The sequence below is a fragment of the Lagopus muta genome, chromosome 5 (genome assembly GCF_023343835.1).
Source record: "Lagopus muta isolate bLagMut1 chromosome 5, bLagMut1 primary, whole genome shotgun sequence".
Lineage (NCBI taxonomy): Eukaryota > Metazoa > Chordata > Aves > Galliformes > Phasianidae > Lagopus > Lagopus muta.
Window position 1 is genome coordinate 17722518 of NC_064437.1, and position 19177 is coordinate 17741694.

Consider the following 19177-nt stretch of genomic DNA (forward strand, 5'->3'; position numbering starts at 1 on the left):
AACTATTTCAAATACATGTTTAAGATCTGGGCATAAGCAGTGCTTTGCTTCTATATTTGTGGTAAGATCTTATTTCTTTGTACACAAAGATTACAGATGTTTTCCATTTTCAAATAGATGACAGTATAACGTGCTTCACTCAGAGGAAAGTTTCCATTAGTCTGGAAATAGCTAGTGTTGGCAAAGCTAGCTGAGCAAACAGAGAGCTGGAAAATATAGCACTATTATGTGGAAGAACAAAGTGGGAAAACTAGCAAACATTGTTCTCCAAGCTTGAGTTTTGTCCATCAGAGTTTCAGTGTGATGGCCTTAGGTAAGTATTCACCTGCTACACGGACTGGAATTCCATGTATTTGCAACTTGGTGTAGGTTGTAAGCGTTGTCAATCCTGTTGGAAATACGTAATGCTGAAATCACAGTATTGGGAATTACCAGATAAAAAAGTTTAACTGAAAATTGAGAAAAGGCAAAAACAACCCTGTACAAGTGCAGCTTTTGAACAGGCAGGACGGTAACTCATAATGAACAATGTAAAGCCCAGCTAAACACTGCATTCAATTAGAAGTTCTCAAAAAGAGATACTCCTGCAAGATTCAGCACAAACAATGTACTGAGAAATTCAGACCCTGATACAACTATAACTCTTCAGGCTTCAAAACTACTCAAAGAATTAATTTGCTCCTGTTTTGGTGATAGCTGAAAGACTCTCCCGTGATGCAATAAACTCAGTGCTCCCAGCTGACTGCAGTATAGCCTGGCTGATGTGTACCTTAGCTATCATTTGACCACGTGCAGCTGTCAGAAATTAAAAATTTCTCTTTTCTAAAACTGCTTGGCAGATAATTTCCCTGCAGAGTAATTCAATGTAGCAGAGCATATTAATGCAGCTTGTCTTGTACTTGAGCAGGAACAGATATATTTCTTTATAGACGTAATTCTTAGCTATCATTTCCCATAAACCTCCTCTGTTTCAAGACATTAAGCTTGACCTTGAATCTGCTCAGACATAGCTTGTAATTACGTGTTTTGAGCTACAAGCAGTTCATTTCTTGGTGCTCTTTCCCACCTCAGCCCCTACACAGTTGAGACCACCATACCCTAGGATTGCTGAGTAGAGTCCAAAAAGAGTCAGCAAATTCTTTAAGAGATTCCTTAAACTGGGACCGAGAAATAAGAAAGTTTTCTAATTACTATGTATATATCAATGTGTATTTCTACATATTAAAACAAAACCTAAACCATATATACAAACTTACTACTTAAGAACTGCATTTTAGGGATGCTTACACTAATAAGGAACGACTGCTATTTTGGAACGTGTACTTCAGTCTATGCAGAGCTGGGCATAGTTCATCCTCTAAGTGAGATTTTTGGTTGATGTTCAAGAATTTTTCTTTCAAAACAAATATGTTCTTTCCAAGAAGTTTACAGAGTACACAGAAATGACCTTCTTTGAGGTGAAAATTAAAGTGCATTAGAAACTGGTTTTTCCCATATACAAGGAACTTTTCAAGGGCTCCTATGTGGAGGACAGATAAAGGTGGTTTATTATTCCTAACATCCATCAAAGTAACAGACAGTGATACTCAATTTTTCTTACAAAGTCAATGCTGAGAAGGATTAAGTTGGTATGCGTGGTATTAGAAAGATACAAGAAAAGTTATTTTAGAAAACTATTCCCAGGAGACTATGAATGAGCTAAAACCTAACTTACCCACGCCACTGAAAATCACTTATAGTTTTCAAGTCAATTTTGAACATTAAAAGAGTAATGTTCTTTTTGCTGGCTCCCCTGGTGCAGATGAAACGCTAAGCTGTTTAGCTTTCCCCTCTGGCAGCCCAAGCTTGCAATATCCCAGGGGATGTTAAAAAAAGAGAAATTAAATTGCACAGCCAGGCCTTTCTTTAATGACTTTGATCTCTCAAAATAATTAAGGCTACTTTCTCCCCTCGAGAGCAAACTCTGTGCTGTAACTCAGGGGATTAAATCCCTCTGAAATGTCATGGTGGTCAACAGCATTCATTGCTGCTCACAAATAGCAGGTCTGATTCTGTACATTATTTGCAGCACACATGAAGAGGGGGAGTTAGGCTACATCTGAACAGGTGATTAGACATAGAGGATCAGGCTCTGTATAATGAGGATCAGGTTCCATATAATGAAGCCCAAGCCACCATGATTTGTTAATGCTAATTTCACTGTGTTGCAGGCCTGAAGGATCTGGATCAGTAACTGCAATGTGTGTTTGCACTCGCATGGTTCTCAGAGCCATGCTTTACAACCACTTATGGACTCCTCTTTAGAAACATTAGTTTCACCCAGTACAAAAACACGCGAGAGAATTGCTAGTACACTCAGGAAGAAGCATTCTCATGTCAAAACCTCAGAAGAGGGAGAACCCTCTCTTAAAATCCCAGCTCAAACAGTATCTTTCTGCTCTCACTAAGATTCATGCAGCCTGATGATTGTGTCATTATGTTGTTTCCATACTTAACCTACCGTGTCATCCATTCTCTACCAGCCAGAACACAACCCACCCTTCTTCTATAGGCAGTCCATACCCTGCTAGGATCTGACAAAACATGTAGAATCTACTCATCGACTTCAGACAGCTGACACGTGCAAGACCTAGCAGGTTTATCCTTGGAGCAAGGCCAATTTCTTTCTTTTTTTTTGATAGTTCACCCTTTACTCTAGCTGAGTAACACTAGATGTGTCACTGTTGGTCACCCTTCCTCTCCTCTCACTTCTCCTACAAACAACAACTGGTGGAGGTTTACTCAGTTATTATTCTCACTGATGCCACACCAACTCCTGCTCCATATTCATCCTCTAACTCAATTTATGCGTCAGAGTGAGGCATCAGCTGAGCAAGCCCTGCCTCATTCCTAGCGTGGGAACAGAACTGCTGATCAAAGAACTTTCACGTTGCTCTTATGTACCTTCTCTTGGCCAGACAAAAGACTAAACTACGGGTCATGGACACTGCTTCTTCAGAAACTTACTCTCTCACGCATCAGTCATTTTTTTCCTAGAATTCACCACAAACTGATTCTCACAATCTCTTTACTGTTTTATATGTTCCTGAGGTTATCCTTGTAATAAGATTTCTTCCAAAATTTCAAGCATGATCTATTTTGATGTTTCCAAACTTGTTAAGGGACATTCATAAGTTACTCACTGATATGAAAAGGTATTAAATATAAAATGAAATCAGAGTAATCAACAGGAAGTAGTGGGCTTCTTGTATATTTTTTGTTGTTGCTTTTTTTTTTCCTCTGGTCTGTGATACCCTTTTCTGGGGTTACTTATTCTTCCATCTCACTCACTGTTAGTACCACAGCCCAGCCAAGTCTCCCAACACCAGAAGTTTTTCTGTCAATCCCTATGGCTGTCCATGAGAAATTTCAATTTATTCTCACGTAGTGTGTGTTTGAGACCATGAATCTCCATGCCCCATCTCTCCCCTTACACTCTGTAATTCTTTAGGTGGTGTTCTATGCCCTTTCACGATAGGGAAAACAGTTTTGGAAAAAATACTAAGTGCTATAAAATAAGTCAAGAATAAAGAGACATTGGAGCTTAAAAAAATAAACCAAAACTGTTTTAAAATGAGCTATACAGTTACAGTTAAAGGGAAGGGAGGGGAAGGCTAAGTCTAAGTAGCTCCAGATGATCTTTGATCACACTAAACATTGAATTATATAATGTTATTTAAGGTAGATTAAATACTTGTTTTCTAACAGCACACTTTGCCCAGCACAGATAAAGACTCTAACATTATTGGAAAAGGTAGCACGTGAACAACACCACCAATTCAGAGATAAATCTTTACCAAGGCCCCCTTATTTTCTAATTTTCAAGATCACTGCAGACACTACTGCCTGTCCAAGGGCTCACAAAATATCCAGTATCTCGGAAGAGGCTACGCAGACTGCATTCTGTCAGTGATCAGTACCTGGATGAAGAAGGGGTAGTTAGAGGGATGTGCCTGAGAAAAAATCATAATATACACTTTGCTGATGCGTACAGGCAACTAGAGAGGTGTTATCTCTTCTACTCAACATTATGTTGCTTGTGTTGTATATACATCATACAGTAATTACCACTGACTACCATTTATCAAGACAGAAGGAATTAAATATCCGACTAGAAGCTCAGAAATCATAGATTCACATTTTTCTTTTTGAAAGCCAATTAACAGCCCCTCTAAAAACAAGAGAACTTGTGGTGGTTCCCTGCATGAATTGATTATTGTTGCACAGTGAAATAGACTGCGCTGCTGACAGAGGCAAACTTTCTAGAGCTTGTCTCTGTTCAGAGCTCCCTGTTCTGGGTCTTCAGAAAACAGCCCATAAGTGTCACAGGAGTTGACCGAGCACTCATGAAAATCTGCCTGTGTGCTGAACATGATGCACCCATGCAATGCTTTTGTATAGAGCAATTGTGCCTGCTGCAGCAAACAGCCTTGTCGCAGAGATTAAACTGAAGCAGTGACACTGCTGCAACTTAGCTGAGATGGAACTTCTGCCAAGTGAGAATTGCTATCCCTTCCAGGCAATTCTTCTTCATGCCATTGGGCTGACCCCTAAGGAAACCCTGAGTGCTATAGGAGGCTCAGGATTTAGCAGAAGCCCTGCTTACTGGGTTGCATCTTCTGCTCTGTCTCAGAACAGCCAAGGACTCTTGCAGAAGCTATGATGGAGGAGAAATGCTGTGGCAGCCCCCATCTCAACCTCCAGTCTCTCAGGCTGAAAAATGCCACTCCTCATCACCAAACTAAGCACTGTCATCTGCTAGTGCATAATGAGTCTGGTTACTGATTTGTAAGGACACAAAAACGAGATCTGAACTGTAGCCCTCTATGAAGACAGCCTGCTATACACAGTCTCAGCACACAAAGAATGAAGTCAGCCAAGCCACAAAGAGACATTTTTTGAGAGGTACTAACTCACAGCAGAACCTCCCCTTGGCAAACTGACAGGGGCAGGTTGCATTTAGCAAATGCAGCTACTCCCAGAAAAAGAATGGTGATATCATAGAAAGATTAGCATAGGAGACTGTTCAAGGGCAAATCACATTTGCTAATGATGGCTACAGTCTATTAGCCTGCTGCTGGGTCTAAGCCATCCAAAATAATTCATGAAAAGATAAGTTGTAAAGACCAGAAAGGCACAGGAGCCTATAGCAATGGAAATAAAAGAGACACACTTTGAAACATAAGCAGCTCATACTCCACGGTAAGCACTTGTTTAAGAGTGCCAGGGCTTTCAACAGGAATCAAGCAGTTGTTTTAGTTCTCTTCTGGGCTGGGCAAGCCCTTATTTTGGTAGCAAAATTTTAGCAGTGTGTCACTACAGCCATTGTCAGTTGCAATCCCTATTTTGTATCAGTATCTGGAAGCTAAAAGTGCAGTTTAAAGTGATTTCTTCAATGTCTGTTTTACCAAATGAGTAAACATCATTTTAGCTGGATTCTGAGTAATTCAGATTTCATTCAAATTGTTGTGCCCCAGCTGGGCTTCTGATAAGATAATGAAGAGACACACTGTCCCTACACTTTCATTTCATTACTAATACCACCAAACTGAGACAGCCAGTCTGCATTTAAAAATCCATTGTTCTATGTTATAAAGACTGTTCAAATTGTGCAAGTTTCAAGAAAGAAGGATGGAAGCAAGTGCATTCAACAGCTGCCACAAAAATCACGTTCTGTAAATATGGTCTTTAACCTATACAGTGGGATTGTAGACGCCAAAATGCTCTCATTTGACTGCCAAAAAACACCACCTACCTGTAACAACTAGCAAATTCAGACATGCTACAATTTTTCAGAATTCTTATGGCAGTGGGAAAGGTCAGAGAAAAACTGACAAAAATTCATAAGGAATCTTTTAAAATTTTCCTGTAAATGGCATTTGGCAATTATACAGTAAGGCATTTGTTTCTAAATAACCTGAATAACAATACTTGATAGATTAAGGACTGAATATAATTATGTTGTTTAAGTAAAAGCCAAATTTAGTTTAAGGTATGTGCGTTGTTAAAGGTACACATTTTATACCAATTTAGTGTAAGTAGAGAGCATCCTACTCCTACCTGCACTCTTGCCTGTGTATTTCAGTTACTAAACACATTTATTCTCGAAGAAAAACAAGTGGTACTTCATTAAAGCCACAAGGCGGTGGCTGAGTATCTGAGGAAAACTTGGTTGTTCCCAAAACCTGAAAACTGCTCTAGCAAAGTAGGAGAAGAACAGAGTGTTTCAGTGGGCTTGGGTGGCAGAATGGCTGGGGACATGAGAATAGCAGCTCCACATAAGAGGTTTTTTTTAACTTATTTAATTGCCAAGACAGTATTGAACAGCACGAGCAAGTTTATCTGACACTGTATGAATCCATTTCTGTACCACCTAATTTGTCATTTTCCAGACCACGCTAAGAAATTTTCCAGTTTCTGCCACAGATTTCTTAGTTTTACTTTACACATTCCACTTTATTTCCATAAAGTCTGCAGCAAGACTGTGCACAGATCTTCTTACATTAAATGCTCAGCATTCCTAATAAAAATCTCGTGTGCATAAATTTCACATTTCAACATCCATTCACGTATTCCATTACCATTTTGCTAAAGTAGGAAGATCATTTACGTCAACTTTCCATTTCTTATGAAGTGCTTCTGAAGAATCCCTTGAACTCCTTTTGGTTTCTAACATGGTTTCTAACTGTTAAATCTTTCTATAATTCCAGTAAGATTTTAGCATCCTCTTGGAAACACTGCCAGCAAAATTGACATTTTAGCTATGGGCTTGCTATTAAAATTAATATTTATGTAATTATCCAGCATGATTCAGGATCAATGTTTTTCAAGACAATGCCTTAATCTTATGAATTTTATCCTTCCTAAACATATGACCCTGCACCTGAGATTATTGAAATGACTGCTGCTTATGAGTACATAGCCTGCTAGTTCCAGTTCATGCCATGACAGTGAACCATTGTCTTTCCTTTTTATCAGTCTGTGTTCTTGGATTGTCTTTACGTAAGCTTAGCTCTTATATATCAACTCTATTTGCTTTCCCGGAAGAAACATCAAATAAGCATGACTAATTATTTTCCCTTTATTGGTACTCACTAGATCACCTTCCTTTAATAGAAGATTAGACCTTGTATCACCCTATCCAACACTTTTCCTGTAAAAGACTTCAGGATGACAAGCCAAAAATTCTCTGGATCGTATTATTTTTCTCTTCTAATACCATCATACATCTCTCTGAGGAATCTTAAGCTATACTATACGCTGCAGTTTAAATCAATAGCTTTTTGTTAACAACTGCATTTCTACTTATTGTCCTAAAGAAAGGCAAAGAAAAAAATTGCTCCTCTCCATTCAAGAGTAAATTATATCTGCAAAGGAAAGAAACCCCAGCCAGGGCTTCAAGATTCTGAGGCTATCACTGTCTTCAAATACCATGAGAGTTCAATAACACAGTCTGTTAGAAGCCACTAGAAGTGCTGTTAAGCTTTAACATGATGAAGTTGATGTATGAACTGCATCTTTCCCATGTAGCAGCACTCATTTTTCATTTACTGTAGGACCTTGAACACTATTTCTGATCCCTCATGGTGCTGGGAAAAAAATAACACAACTCTTCTTCAGAATGATGCCAAATTATTCTTCTACATCAGAATTTTCTACTGTGAAAGACTTTTCTGCAAAAGTGAAGATAAGAAACTAGCATTTTTTTTTTAATTCTTACTGAATGGACGAAGAAGGATTTGCAATGACGTTATCTTCCTATACAGTATCCTAATCCTAAAGCAAGAATTGTTGATCAAGATACCTAAATAGGAAGATCTTACCAACTGAATCAGATGTTTTTAAATATAGTTTCTTTCATTCCGTTTCTGTTTTTAAAAATGCCCCATGGATTAAAAAACTGGGGAGTACAAAAGTCTACTACTTACAGTTTGTTTTAGCTCACATCATCTTCCCACTGTGTAATGGCACATAAAACCTCAACCACTAATACTGCCCTGTTGTATTAGCTACTAGGGCCTACTACTAACTGCAAGCTAGTATTGTCATTTTATTATATGTTACATGCATGTTAATTCAAAAAACAAAAAAAGGTTCAGTTTGTTAGAAGAACACACATGCATAATTTGTCATTTCTGAATTGCACAGTGGGCCATAGCAAAATTACATTTGTCTCACACAGGGATTCTCAGAGAAAAAAGTAAAACATGCTTCTACTTGAGAATTTTCACGGTATATGGAAGAATATAGATCTTCAGCTCTTCCTACATAATGTTTTATCGTTAATATGAGACTTGCAAAACCAGAATTTGAAAGGGGAAAAAAAAAGCCTAATTAGACAGCTTTGTTTTTTAAATAAACAAATTTGAGGCAGATGTCATCAGAAACTTTCTGTAAACTTTAAACACAATGAGATCAACCCAGGTAAACTACCAATTTAACCTATAGGTAAGTGAGAATGCACAGCAGATCTGCAACCATTTAGTCATCGCGCATCCACACAGAAAGACATGGCTCTTCATTCGTGAGTTGTAAATATTTTCATTATCCAGGAGGTTCCACTTATTCAGAATGACTAAATGGCAAAATAATTAAATAATCAATGACGTACAAACCAAATAATTAAAATAATTCTCACCCGATTTCATGCCTGAAACTGAGCATATCTGGGTATTAGAAGTAACCATAAATTAGACTGGGTGATCATTGTCTCACTAGCTAGGAATATTACTGTAAACCAGATCACAGTTTGTTGGCTACTCAATCAGTCAAGTAAGTAAATTAAAGGCAAAATCAGATCTGAGATGTTAATCTAGATAATGATGTTATAGGATTCACATACAGAGTGAAAATAGGATTATAAGGGGGGGAAAAAAGGAAGAAATACCAGAAAGTGGATCTGAAAGCACTGACTTAGCACAGAAAGATTTGTGGCAGTCTCTAGTATATTTGCTTTTCATAACAAATGTTTTTGACTGCAGATATCTTTTACCTACAGGAATTAGAAAACTACAAGTGTATAAGTACTTTAAGGAAAAAGCTAACTAGAGAATTAAAAAGTAATATACCAGAAGGGAAACAAGAGTTCAGTCAAGATACTATGCTGATTCAGTTTCTCTTTTGATAGCACTGTGTGACCAGAATGAAATCCTCACTGCTTCATTTGTGTTTATAATATTTTAAAGTCTGTCCTATATATCTATTCTTGTATTATTCATGTTGCTTTCAAAACTGCCATTTAATTTTACTCACCATAAGAGTCCAACACCACAAGCATTAATTAAATAGCGATTATTTAGAAGACAACCTAAGGGACTAGTATGCAAGGAATACTTTCAGAATGCCCTATGAGTGCTTAAAGCTGCCCTGTGTGTTTAAGCAAGGGACACTCGAAGCAGGGAATTCAAACTGCTGTCCCTAAGTGCAGGTGGTGCACACTGAGATCTGCCAGTGCCCTCCCCACCGAACACTGACAGAGGTAGACAGATTTGCTGAGGGTTTATAGGATTAATAAAGGACAGGCGAAATACACAGCATTAGGACAATGTTTAAGCGGGGAGGAAGAAGAGGCTCACAAGGTTTTTTGGAGTAGGCGCTGTCAGTTTGGTGAAAGTACCACATAGCAGCACAGGAGTTGATGTTGGTTTTGCTAAAGCTGCAATAATAAGAAGATAATTAAGGCAAAAGGATGCAGTCAAAGAAATTAGAGCTTGGAAGAAGAGTTGTTTCCAATCCTCTAGCAGGAGCCACTGAGCAGACACATTCCACTGCAAGCATCATCAATTACAATTGCTATTTTGCAGATGGTAGCACACAACAGTGTTAGCTCAACCATCACCAACCCAGTTAATGCAAGGATGTAGCACTCAGAGCTCTGAAAATCCCCAGTACACATCTTCATGTGTTTTTTCAGGAAAGGTCCCCCAGTATCTGAATGCTGACAAATTCAGCTGAACGTAGTTAAATACTTGCTCATAATGCACATAAATTGCTACTTTGCTCTATAATGCACCTCTTTAGAATTCACACAATTTAAAAAGTGGTGTTTTATATTTTTAACCTGATTTATTAAAAGAAATTTTTAATAAAGTCAGTGATCTACCAGCTCTGCTAGCAAGGGAAATTTGTTTCTGAAGTTCTCTGAGGTCAAATGAATACAAAGCCATTTACTGCCTCTGTCAAGAAGAGGTATTACTCCTCGAGATCCCTCTTAAATGCAGAAGCTGTTTAATTTGTGTTGGTGGCAGGATATTCTTTAAAAAAAAAAAAAAAAAAAAAAAAAAAAAAAAGTAATTTATTTTATTTCAGCTACTTTTACACTGATAGAATAAGAATTTGAAATAATGGCTTCAATATTTTATTGAGATATTTACAGAATTATGAAATGAATGTAGGGCTGAGATATAATAAAGACACATGCCTTCATGATTATAAGGCCTGAAGTTCTCTAGATACGACCAGATAAGAAGTGGAACAGCAGAAGAGCTTTCATATTTCCTGAAATATTCTTTCATACAACCTGCAGCTAGATTATTATTATTTGCATTATTCATGGATCATAATAAAATGTTAACTTTTGATCTGCCAAAAGCATTTGAAAAGCCTTTTCAGCCTTCAAAAAAGAAAAAAAGAATTACAACATTCTCGCATTGTGTTAAGGTTAATTTGCATAGAACAGTGAAGCTTATCTAACAGCTTACCATCATTTCCTTTTCTTCCCAATCCTCCCACCTCTTTCCCCCCCTTTTTATGTTTTTCAGTAGCCAAACAGTTCCACCCTTTAACCCTCTTTCTTTGCCATATTTTGTCACTCATCAGACTTCTCTGGGCAACGATGTGACTCACCAGCTCAGTAATAGCCACTTGCTTTGCTTGGTTGGTCCCCGGCAGCTTAGTGAGCTGATAGCTAAGTAAGCTGCAGGAATGAATATCCAGGGGAGAGAGGTTGTGAGAGAGAGAAGCAAGATGCTTCCTCTCAGCACCATGCAGTCATTATATCCGTACAGACTTCTCATGTAATTTTACCCCAAGGAACTACAAAGCAAGCAGTATAATATTACTCAGGCTATCCACTTCAGATTCAGGTGAAGAGAAGGAATGTACTATTATCCTTCCAGTAAGAAAACTTCACTATGAAAAAAGTCTACAAATCCTGGCAATCGAAATATATCTTACAAGAAAAAAAGGAAAATCCTATTATACCAATAATTTTTTTCTCTTGTTAATAATTACCACTCTGAGATAAGGGGTTAACTGCAGGTGCTATTATCTGAATGTTGGAAAATCTAACATGGTGACATACTCTCCCAGGCACGCAGATGACTATTCAGCTTCAGTTCCTCACACTCAGTATTCCACTTGATAGGCTCCAGCCATTCAGTCAAAATCCCAGTGTTATACAGACAACCTACCATCACTATGAAGGAACAGGGAACAGCTGAAGTTGACAGTCTTAACAACTGATAAGTTCCAAGTTTTCTCAGCCACTGCTACCCAATAACAAACCTCTCAGCGTGAAAGAGGTCTGCTCCACTGAAGAAAAAAGGCCCACATTTGCAACAAGAGTGATCTCCCATAAATAATCTTATCAGCTCTGCTAACAATATAATTTTGCATCTTACATTCATTTCCACATTAATATTGGGAAGGGCTTACAAAAAGCAAACTGTATGAGGATACTTCTTGCCCACCCACAGGGCAGGATAAAGAATATGTGAAAGTCCAGGAAGGATTGCTAGAGTCTGAAGTCATCATGTTTTCACAGCAGTGAAAAGTTTCGAGTTTCAGATAAATAGCTAAGCATACATGCTTACTATATATGTCAGTGTAAGAGCTCTCAATCCCTGGAATAAGTGGTAAGGCAGGACTAAGGCCTGCAAGATAGCCGAGTTCGTCCAGCAACTTATTGCTGCCAAAAGTCACATCTCTGTCCATCTCTCCCTGCCCACCTTCAGCCAGAATCCCATTCCTTCTTAGCTCTTAATGGTTCTCAGGGAGCCTGTTCAGCCTGCTGGTACAGTGGACTTTCAAGGATTTGGGCTTTTGGTTGTGGTGGTGTCTTGTTTTAATTATACTCCTGGCAGATTAGTGAATTTAATTAGTTCACAGATGAGGAAGGAAAGTGGGTGGAAAACATGGCTGGAAGCGTGGGTGAAGAAAGAACCTCCTCCTGTTGAGGAGCCATCAGACAAGATTACATCCAGTCCTGCAGAACACCCAAGCTCCAGTATTCAGGGTAGACCTTGCCATAAGTACAAACTGGTTGAGCAGCTTCTCAGGGGAGCAGAGTTTTGCCCACGCCTCTGGAAATGGAAATCAACTGATGTAACATATGCAGCTTCCAATCTGCAGCAAACAAGTGGCCAGTCATTAGGAGTGCTTGCTGAATAGCTTCACCATCATTAGTTTTCTTCTGGCGTCTTCTGGTTTCTCCCAGCTAAGGAATTCTTATCTCACCTCCATATTCTATAGCAAATCAACCTGTATGCCCAGGACTTCCACCAGCAGCACTTTTACTCAGAGCACAATACTTGTAAACACAAAGTGTTAATCTACAAGGCCCTAATTTTACTCTGCTCTCGTATCAGTCCAAACATCATTTACAGTTGTTTGTGCTCTCCAAGAGCATCAGCAAGCAAGAATCAGAAGAATATATCATGCAGTTTCCATTACAACAAACAGCAACAGTGTGAGTTTTGTTACTTTCTCCAGAATTTGACCCTGGTCATGAGGTATTTGATTTCCTGTAATGAAACAACTTAACTGCACAGCTAAAGCTAACTTTCATAACCCTGCTAAAAATTCCCCACACAGTTGTCTGGGTAGGATTTAAAATTCTGCACTATTCTTAGACATGCATATCTGCAGCAGCTGGAAAATGCTAAGTTGCAATCAGTGCATTCCACAATGTTTAAGGCTGCAATCCTGAGTATTTAAAACTGTGTTTTTACTTACTTTCATTAAAATACATCTATCTATCTCTCTCTCTCTCTCTATATATATATATAATAACAAATACACTATCACTTCCAGAAGCACTCGAACAATTCTATTAAGAATCTGATGCTCATTGTCACTACAATTACATTTAAACTATTCACCGAAATGCGATATTTAAATGAGAAACGCAGTTTGCTAAAGCTGCTTTGGAAAGCCTCCCACATTCTGAATTTCATAAAACACTTCTAAAATACATAAAACCAAGAGCAACAAGTGTCTGTGAACATGAAATAGGCTACCAAAACATGTTTAATTTACTAAAAAACTATTGACAGACTGACAAAATTCACTGTGTAATTTTAGAAAATGGAGCAAGATGAATCATTTGTCACAATAACATTTATAGATCAACTCCATTGTGCATATAATGCACATTACACACCTGATGTGGAAGAGACAGCAAAGAGCATGCTGTCTTCCAAGAACTTCTCTCTAATGTTGAAAGATAACCAACAAGGAGATTTATTGTAAGATATAGTAAAAATAATCAATGTTTTGAAAACAATTGAAGGCAATGACCAAGAGCTGTTTCTCTAGTTTGATTTTTAAAGACTCATATATTCATGGTTATGAATAGCAACAGGAAGGGAGTTGTAGCAACAGAAACACAATAGTTCAAGGCTTTTCCTCACAGAGATTCAGGGTGTGTGTCTACTCAAACAAGTAGATATGGTAGAATTTAGCTTCATGGAGCTGTAAGAACTGGGACACTAGGGTATTTTTTGCTTCAGTGAGAGGATGTAAGAAATACATTACAGTAGAAGACCTGCCTGGTATGTAATAACATTTTTCAAGTGTTGCTTTGCCAAGACAGGCCTTCAAGGCAAAAATTTAACCTCTGCTAGCTCTCAAGAGGAATTATGTTATGAACTTCCTCTAGAATCCTAGAAATATACACAATTTATTTTTATATGATTTCTAATATCGTGTAATTGAATAGAAGGGCATTTGTGTGGGCTTTTTTTCTGTTCATTTTCACCTCAATTTACCTCCAATATACAAACTAATACAATCTGAATTCTAACTCAAGTATTAAAGAAAGCATCATTGATTCTCACTCACTCAATAATGTCCAAGCAATCCTATATGCTAAACAGGCTTCCAGATTAAAGGTGCAGAGACCTACAGAAACTGATAGAGTTGTAGATATTTTAGCCAGGAAAGAAAACAGTGAGAAAAGTCCCCCATGGAACATGCTATGCATGACTAATGTGGTAGTTACACATAGCCCTACCTGCAGTATTTACATCCATATATATTCCCATACAGATACCAAGCATCTTTACTAATTGCTAATATACATGTATGCCTATACGTATTTAGATATGAAATACTACATTCTGGGATAGTTTTCAACTTTATCTTGATAGGTTCTTCTCATTTTAAAGCTTTTTTCTCCTTTAAGAACAGATGTTATTCCATGAAACACCTATCAGTTCAGCTTAACATTCACAATTTTATGGATGCCTGACAAAATTAAGAGTTCAGTTTAAAGTAAAACAGATGTAATGCAATGGGTGCTGCTACTGAAGTCCCTCAACTTCATGTATTTCATTTTCAGATGGGTAAGTTTTCCATCCATAAGTACAGCTACACTTTCTAGTCAAGAAAATCAGCACCACAATGAACCCACCAGAGTTTATCTGGACACTGTTTTCTCCTCATTGTGCAACATTAACATGCTGGTGACTGAACCAGCTGGAAGTACTTTACAGACTAATGGTGTAAACCGCCTTCAGCTTTGAAAACATTAAACCAGCATTTAAATAAAGCAAATGAACCTCATTCCTTTTGGAAATGCTATGAAATAGCATAAAGCCAATAAGAAAGCCTTTAACAAAAATTCCAGGTAAAATTGCTTAAATATGTTAGCTGTGCATTTATACCTACTTCATCAAGAATAAGCACAAGTTTTCAGATTTTCAGTTTTTCTAATTCTTGTTGGGATATTTTTCACCTTTAAAAAGCAAAATCTTAATTCTGAATGTTAGAGACCACACGTCAATCAACTGAGGCATCTCAAACACCAGGGCTTTGGGTTAATTTACAGAAAGCTATGGCATTTTCAATGAGGGACCTTCCATAAAATTTATCCCCTCTTCATTCCCCTGCTGTCAGAAATTCAAGGCTACATCCACAGCAACAGTGCATTTGCTCACTGTAAGAATACTAAATTCACTTCATTTCTGTGTAAGAGAGACCCTTCTTCTACTCCTAAAAAGAAAAAGGAACTACAAAAGCAGCTCTACAAAAGCAATTCGTCAAGAAGCAAAACAGTTTAAGATGTACAGAAAGATGAATTGTGAAATTAGCAACCAATCGTTCCAAAAAGTACAGCTGTCTCCAACAGGTAACAATCTGCTCAGTGCTATTCATTTCAAACTCACTTCCTTATATGTGTTTTCCAAAAGGTGTGAGAAAGCTTCTCTTTACCTTTAACAAGATGTTTGTTCTTAGAAGGAACAGTTTACTACAATAATCTATAATTCATCATACAGGTGTTACCTTAGGTTAATGATTTTTTTTTCCTCCACAGAAAATTATAGTGTGACAATTGAGAGTAGAATTGAGGATGGTTTTGTTCAAAGGGCACAGCCTACAGAGGGACAGCTGCATCAGTTCTGAAGAGAAGGGATTTCTCTGTGCCAAGATTCAGTCTTTGCTCTAGAAATTAACAATATAATCTGCATTTCTCACTGAGATAGTTCTTCTGTAGTCCTACTTCTGGATTTTTGATATTCCATTCTCCTACATTTAAGCCCACTTTTCTGTTTCGTTTCATAATTCAACTGCTTTACCACATGCTTTGCATTCTCACTATTAATCCCGTATTAAGCATCCAGTACAAAACGAAAGTGAACAAGGGAAGAAGTGAAGCCACAAAAATACAACCTGTATCACACAGCCATACAATAAACATCTTCTGCATAACTCAGATAATCAAGGAAAAAAAACAACTGCCAGTTACAGAAACACAGGTTAATGAATCTTGCCTACTGAAAACACAGCTGTTAGTATTCACTCATCTGACAACATGACCCTGTGGATACTCCCATTGGTGAAGCAGGCTTAAGCAGCAGACAGAGTGACAGCTGGTCCATTTCTTCTCTTGCACATAAATCCCATTTCCAATAGGATTAAGATAACTGGAAAACAACCTACTGAGTGAACAACAGAGCCTACCTAGCAAGAGAATATATATGATTTAAAACATTTTAAGAGGGCTTTAAATAGCCTTCTTCAGGTTTATTAAAAAACCTATGTTTCAATTTAGGGAATGACATTAAATAATTTTTTGGTCTGTAAATACGTAACATCTGTAAGTAAGGTGTTTTTTTAACATTTAAATTATTAATCTTATGCTTCAAAACTAAAATAATTTAGATCATAGAAATTCAAAGCAATGTAATCCCATTTATTTTAATTTTGAACCTGTAAAACTGGTCTCATTTCTTCATGCACTGATAATTGAATCCCATTTATATCAGAACAGATAATATACTTCTCTATTTCTGATGTAATCATTTGCTGCTTTAACTATGCTTAAACACTTTGAAATCCACATAAGCACTTCAATATTAAGATGAACTTTAAAGAACAAAAGAAGAAATGAAGTCCATACTCATTTAAGAAAGATTAAACAGAAAGCCTCTACTGGCTTCTGTAGCAAGAGTATCTTTAATTCAGTAGAGTAGTTGAACTTATTCTCAAACCCATGAACTAAATACATTTAAATTTCCATGTAATCTAGCTCTTGATACAACTCAATACACTTGCCTTTGAACTCCTCATTTGCTTTTATGTGGTAATTTTTTTTAAATTTCGGGTGCTGAGCAAGTGAAGCATATATTAATATTTACAAAAAATAATAATCTTCATTGGAGAATTAAGCACAGGGTCTTGCATGTTTGAACAAATCCTCAGGGAGGATCACAGCAGAAAACAACATCAACGCATCCTTGGTCTCTGTGCGGAGAATAGGAGTCTGCTCCGGTGTGTGGACTGGGGATGGCGTAACAGAAAGGTGGAAACTGAAATTAAATATTTGTTCCTGTTGGATTATGAGTATGTAACTTCCAGTTTTCAGTCTCATAGCATCTTAGAGAATTTGTTAGTAATGAGCCTGATTTGCCAAGACTGACACGTAAAGTAAAACACCTCACCCAATCCTGCTGGGGTCAGTCATCTCAATGTGTTAGTAGAAAGAAATAACAACAAAACATGCTGACTCTCATGCTGGTGTCCTTGCACCCTTGCAAAGACTTGAATTACATGATACTGAGAGTAAGAGAGTCCAGATTCACATTACAACTTCATGCTGTTTGAATTTATCTTTATCTTGCTTTTGTGTCAGTATTTTTTCCACAACTGGATTTCACTGCAGGCGGTTCCACTTGTTTTGCAAGTTTCCTAAGCTGATGTTGGAAGGCTGACTCCCACTCCTGGAATTGGAAAGGTCAGAATTACACCTTCCTTTGAGGAGCATAATGCAGTTTTCAGCAGAAGCATGCAGGAAAAAAAAAAAACTTCAAGTCAGCAGAATGGAAATTCAGTGTGAGAGTCGTTTTGCAGTCACCTAACACAGCACTGTCGTTTTAGACACTGAAATGATGATCCCAAAATCCTTACTTAGACAAAGCTTCCACTGAGTCTGAGATAATCTGAGCAATTACAGCTCAGCTAATACTAGCGTTCAACATTATAGCTGACTGTTTAAAATTCATTTCATTTAGGTTAGTATCTGTAAAAGATTATTCCAGCTATGTATACAGCTTCTCTAAAAATCCATCTTGGAAATCAAGTTAAAGGTGCTGTCCCTACAAACCCCACACCAGCTACACTGCTAGCATTACAAGAGATTAAAACATTACAGGTAAAACAAGCTTCACAAGAAATAAAAAGACTTAAGTTCACAATATCTGCTTGCCACCAGAGGCATGCAGAAAGAAAAGAAACAGAAACATAATGATATTTCTACCATGGCCCTAGCAGATTCTGTTTTGGGCATTTAACAGTTAAAGAAGCAATGGCATGCTAACAGAGCACATTAAAACAAAGAGTTGGCAGCTTCTGAAGGAAAAGGGTTTGTGCTCCACTGTTCCAACTTGTCAGTCAACTCATGCCAGCACTCTTCACGTCTGCCTCTTCTACACACCCTCATTACATGCGTCTGTCTGGACTGATCTGCTCGTCTGTTCAGGGACTCTCCCGACAAGTCAAAAATTCTGCCTTCCCTCTGCTCTGGAATTGGATTAAATCACCTCAGCTGTTTTTTGCAGCCCCATCAAGAGGCTTTTGCTTATGGTCTCTTTCTGTTTTTCTCCACTACTTGTCTGTTTTTGATTTCTAGAATGGACGAAACTGAATTGCTGAAGGAAAGACTCCAGGCCATAACAGTAAGTGCTTATAGTTCTAACTTGCTTTTAAAAATCAGCTTAGAAACAATGTATTAATGAGTCACTGTGCATTTCCTGAAGAATGTTTCACATCAGAAAGAAAAAAATACATTCTCTAGAAATTCTTTCATTTTGATCCTGGTTTATAAGCTATTGATCCAAGACAGCTAAGTTGCCTGCACTGATCTTACTACTGATTGTGTTACACTTTCAAATTGAATTTAAAGTAGTGAAAGTACATGTACAAGCTGCTACTGGACAGTCTAAAATACGTATTGCTATCATCACAATCGAATGTTTGCTTGAAGGACAGCAGGTCAAAAGACAGATAGAGAATTCCAGAACAACTCAGTTTTACTATTTCACAAAATGGAGAGGTGAAAGATTTTGCTTTCTGCATTTTGGAATTAAAATTGCTGAACTCATGCTCTACCTTAAAAAGAAAAAAAAAGAAGCTCAAATTAAGCAAATTCCTACCTGTCATTTTCCAAAGGGGGAAAAATAAGGGCTGAGTGAAATTGAAACTGAAGACTTAAAATCATTTCTGTTTCTGAAGGAGAATTTACTTCAGAAGTCTATGTTTTGAATAAACTACTGAGTTATTAAATATATATATATATACACACACACACACATACATTTAAGGTGACTCTGAAAATCAATGGCTAAATCCAAATTCTCCTCTGATTTAATCTCCACTCCAAACTATTCAGTTGCCAAAGTATTAAACAGAATTTGGCAAA

At 37.5% G+C, this 19177-nt stretch overlaps 1 protein-coding gene across 2 annotated transcripts in view; it reads left to right on the plus strand.

The window, feature by feature from the left end:
• PALMD (palmdelphin) overlaps positions 1–19177 on the plus strand; it is a 49033-nt gene that overhangs the window by 5809 nt on the left and 24047 nt on the right. The window contains exon 2 of one of the 2 annotated variants that reach the window (XM_048943888.1): positions 18389–18434. In XM_048943888.1, the coding sequence (XP_048799845.1) occupies positions 18390–18434 (45 nt within the window). In that variant the 5' untranslated portion in view covers position 18389. Of the gene's footprint in view, positions 1–18116; positions 18435–19177 lie in introns of those variants that run through there. The other variant, XM_048943887.1, reaches the window with a different exon arrangement.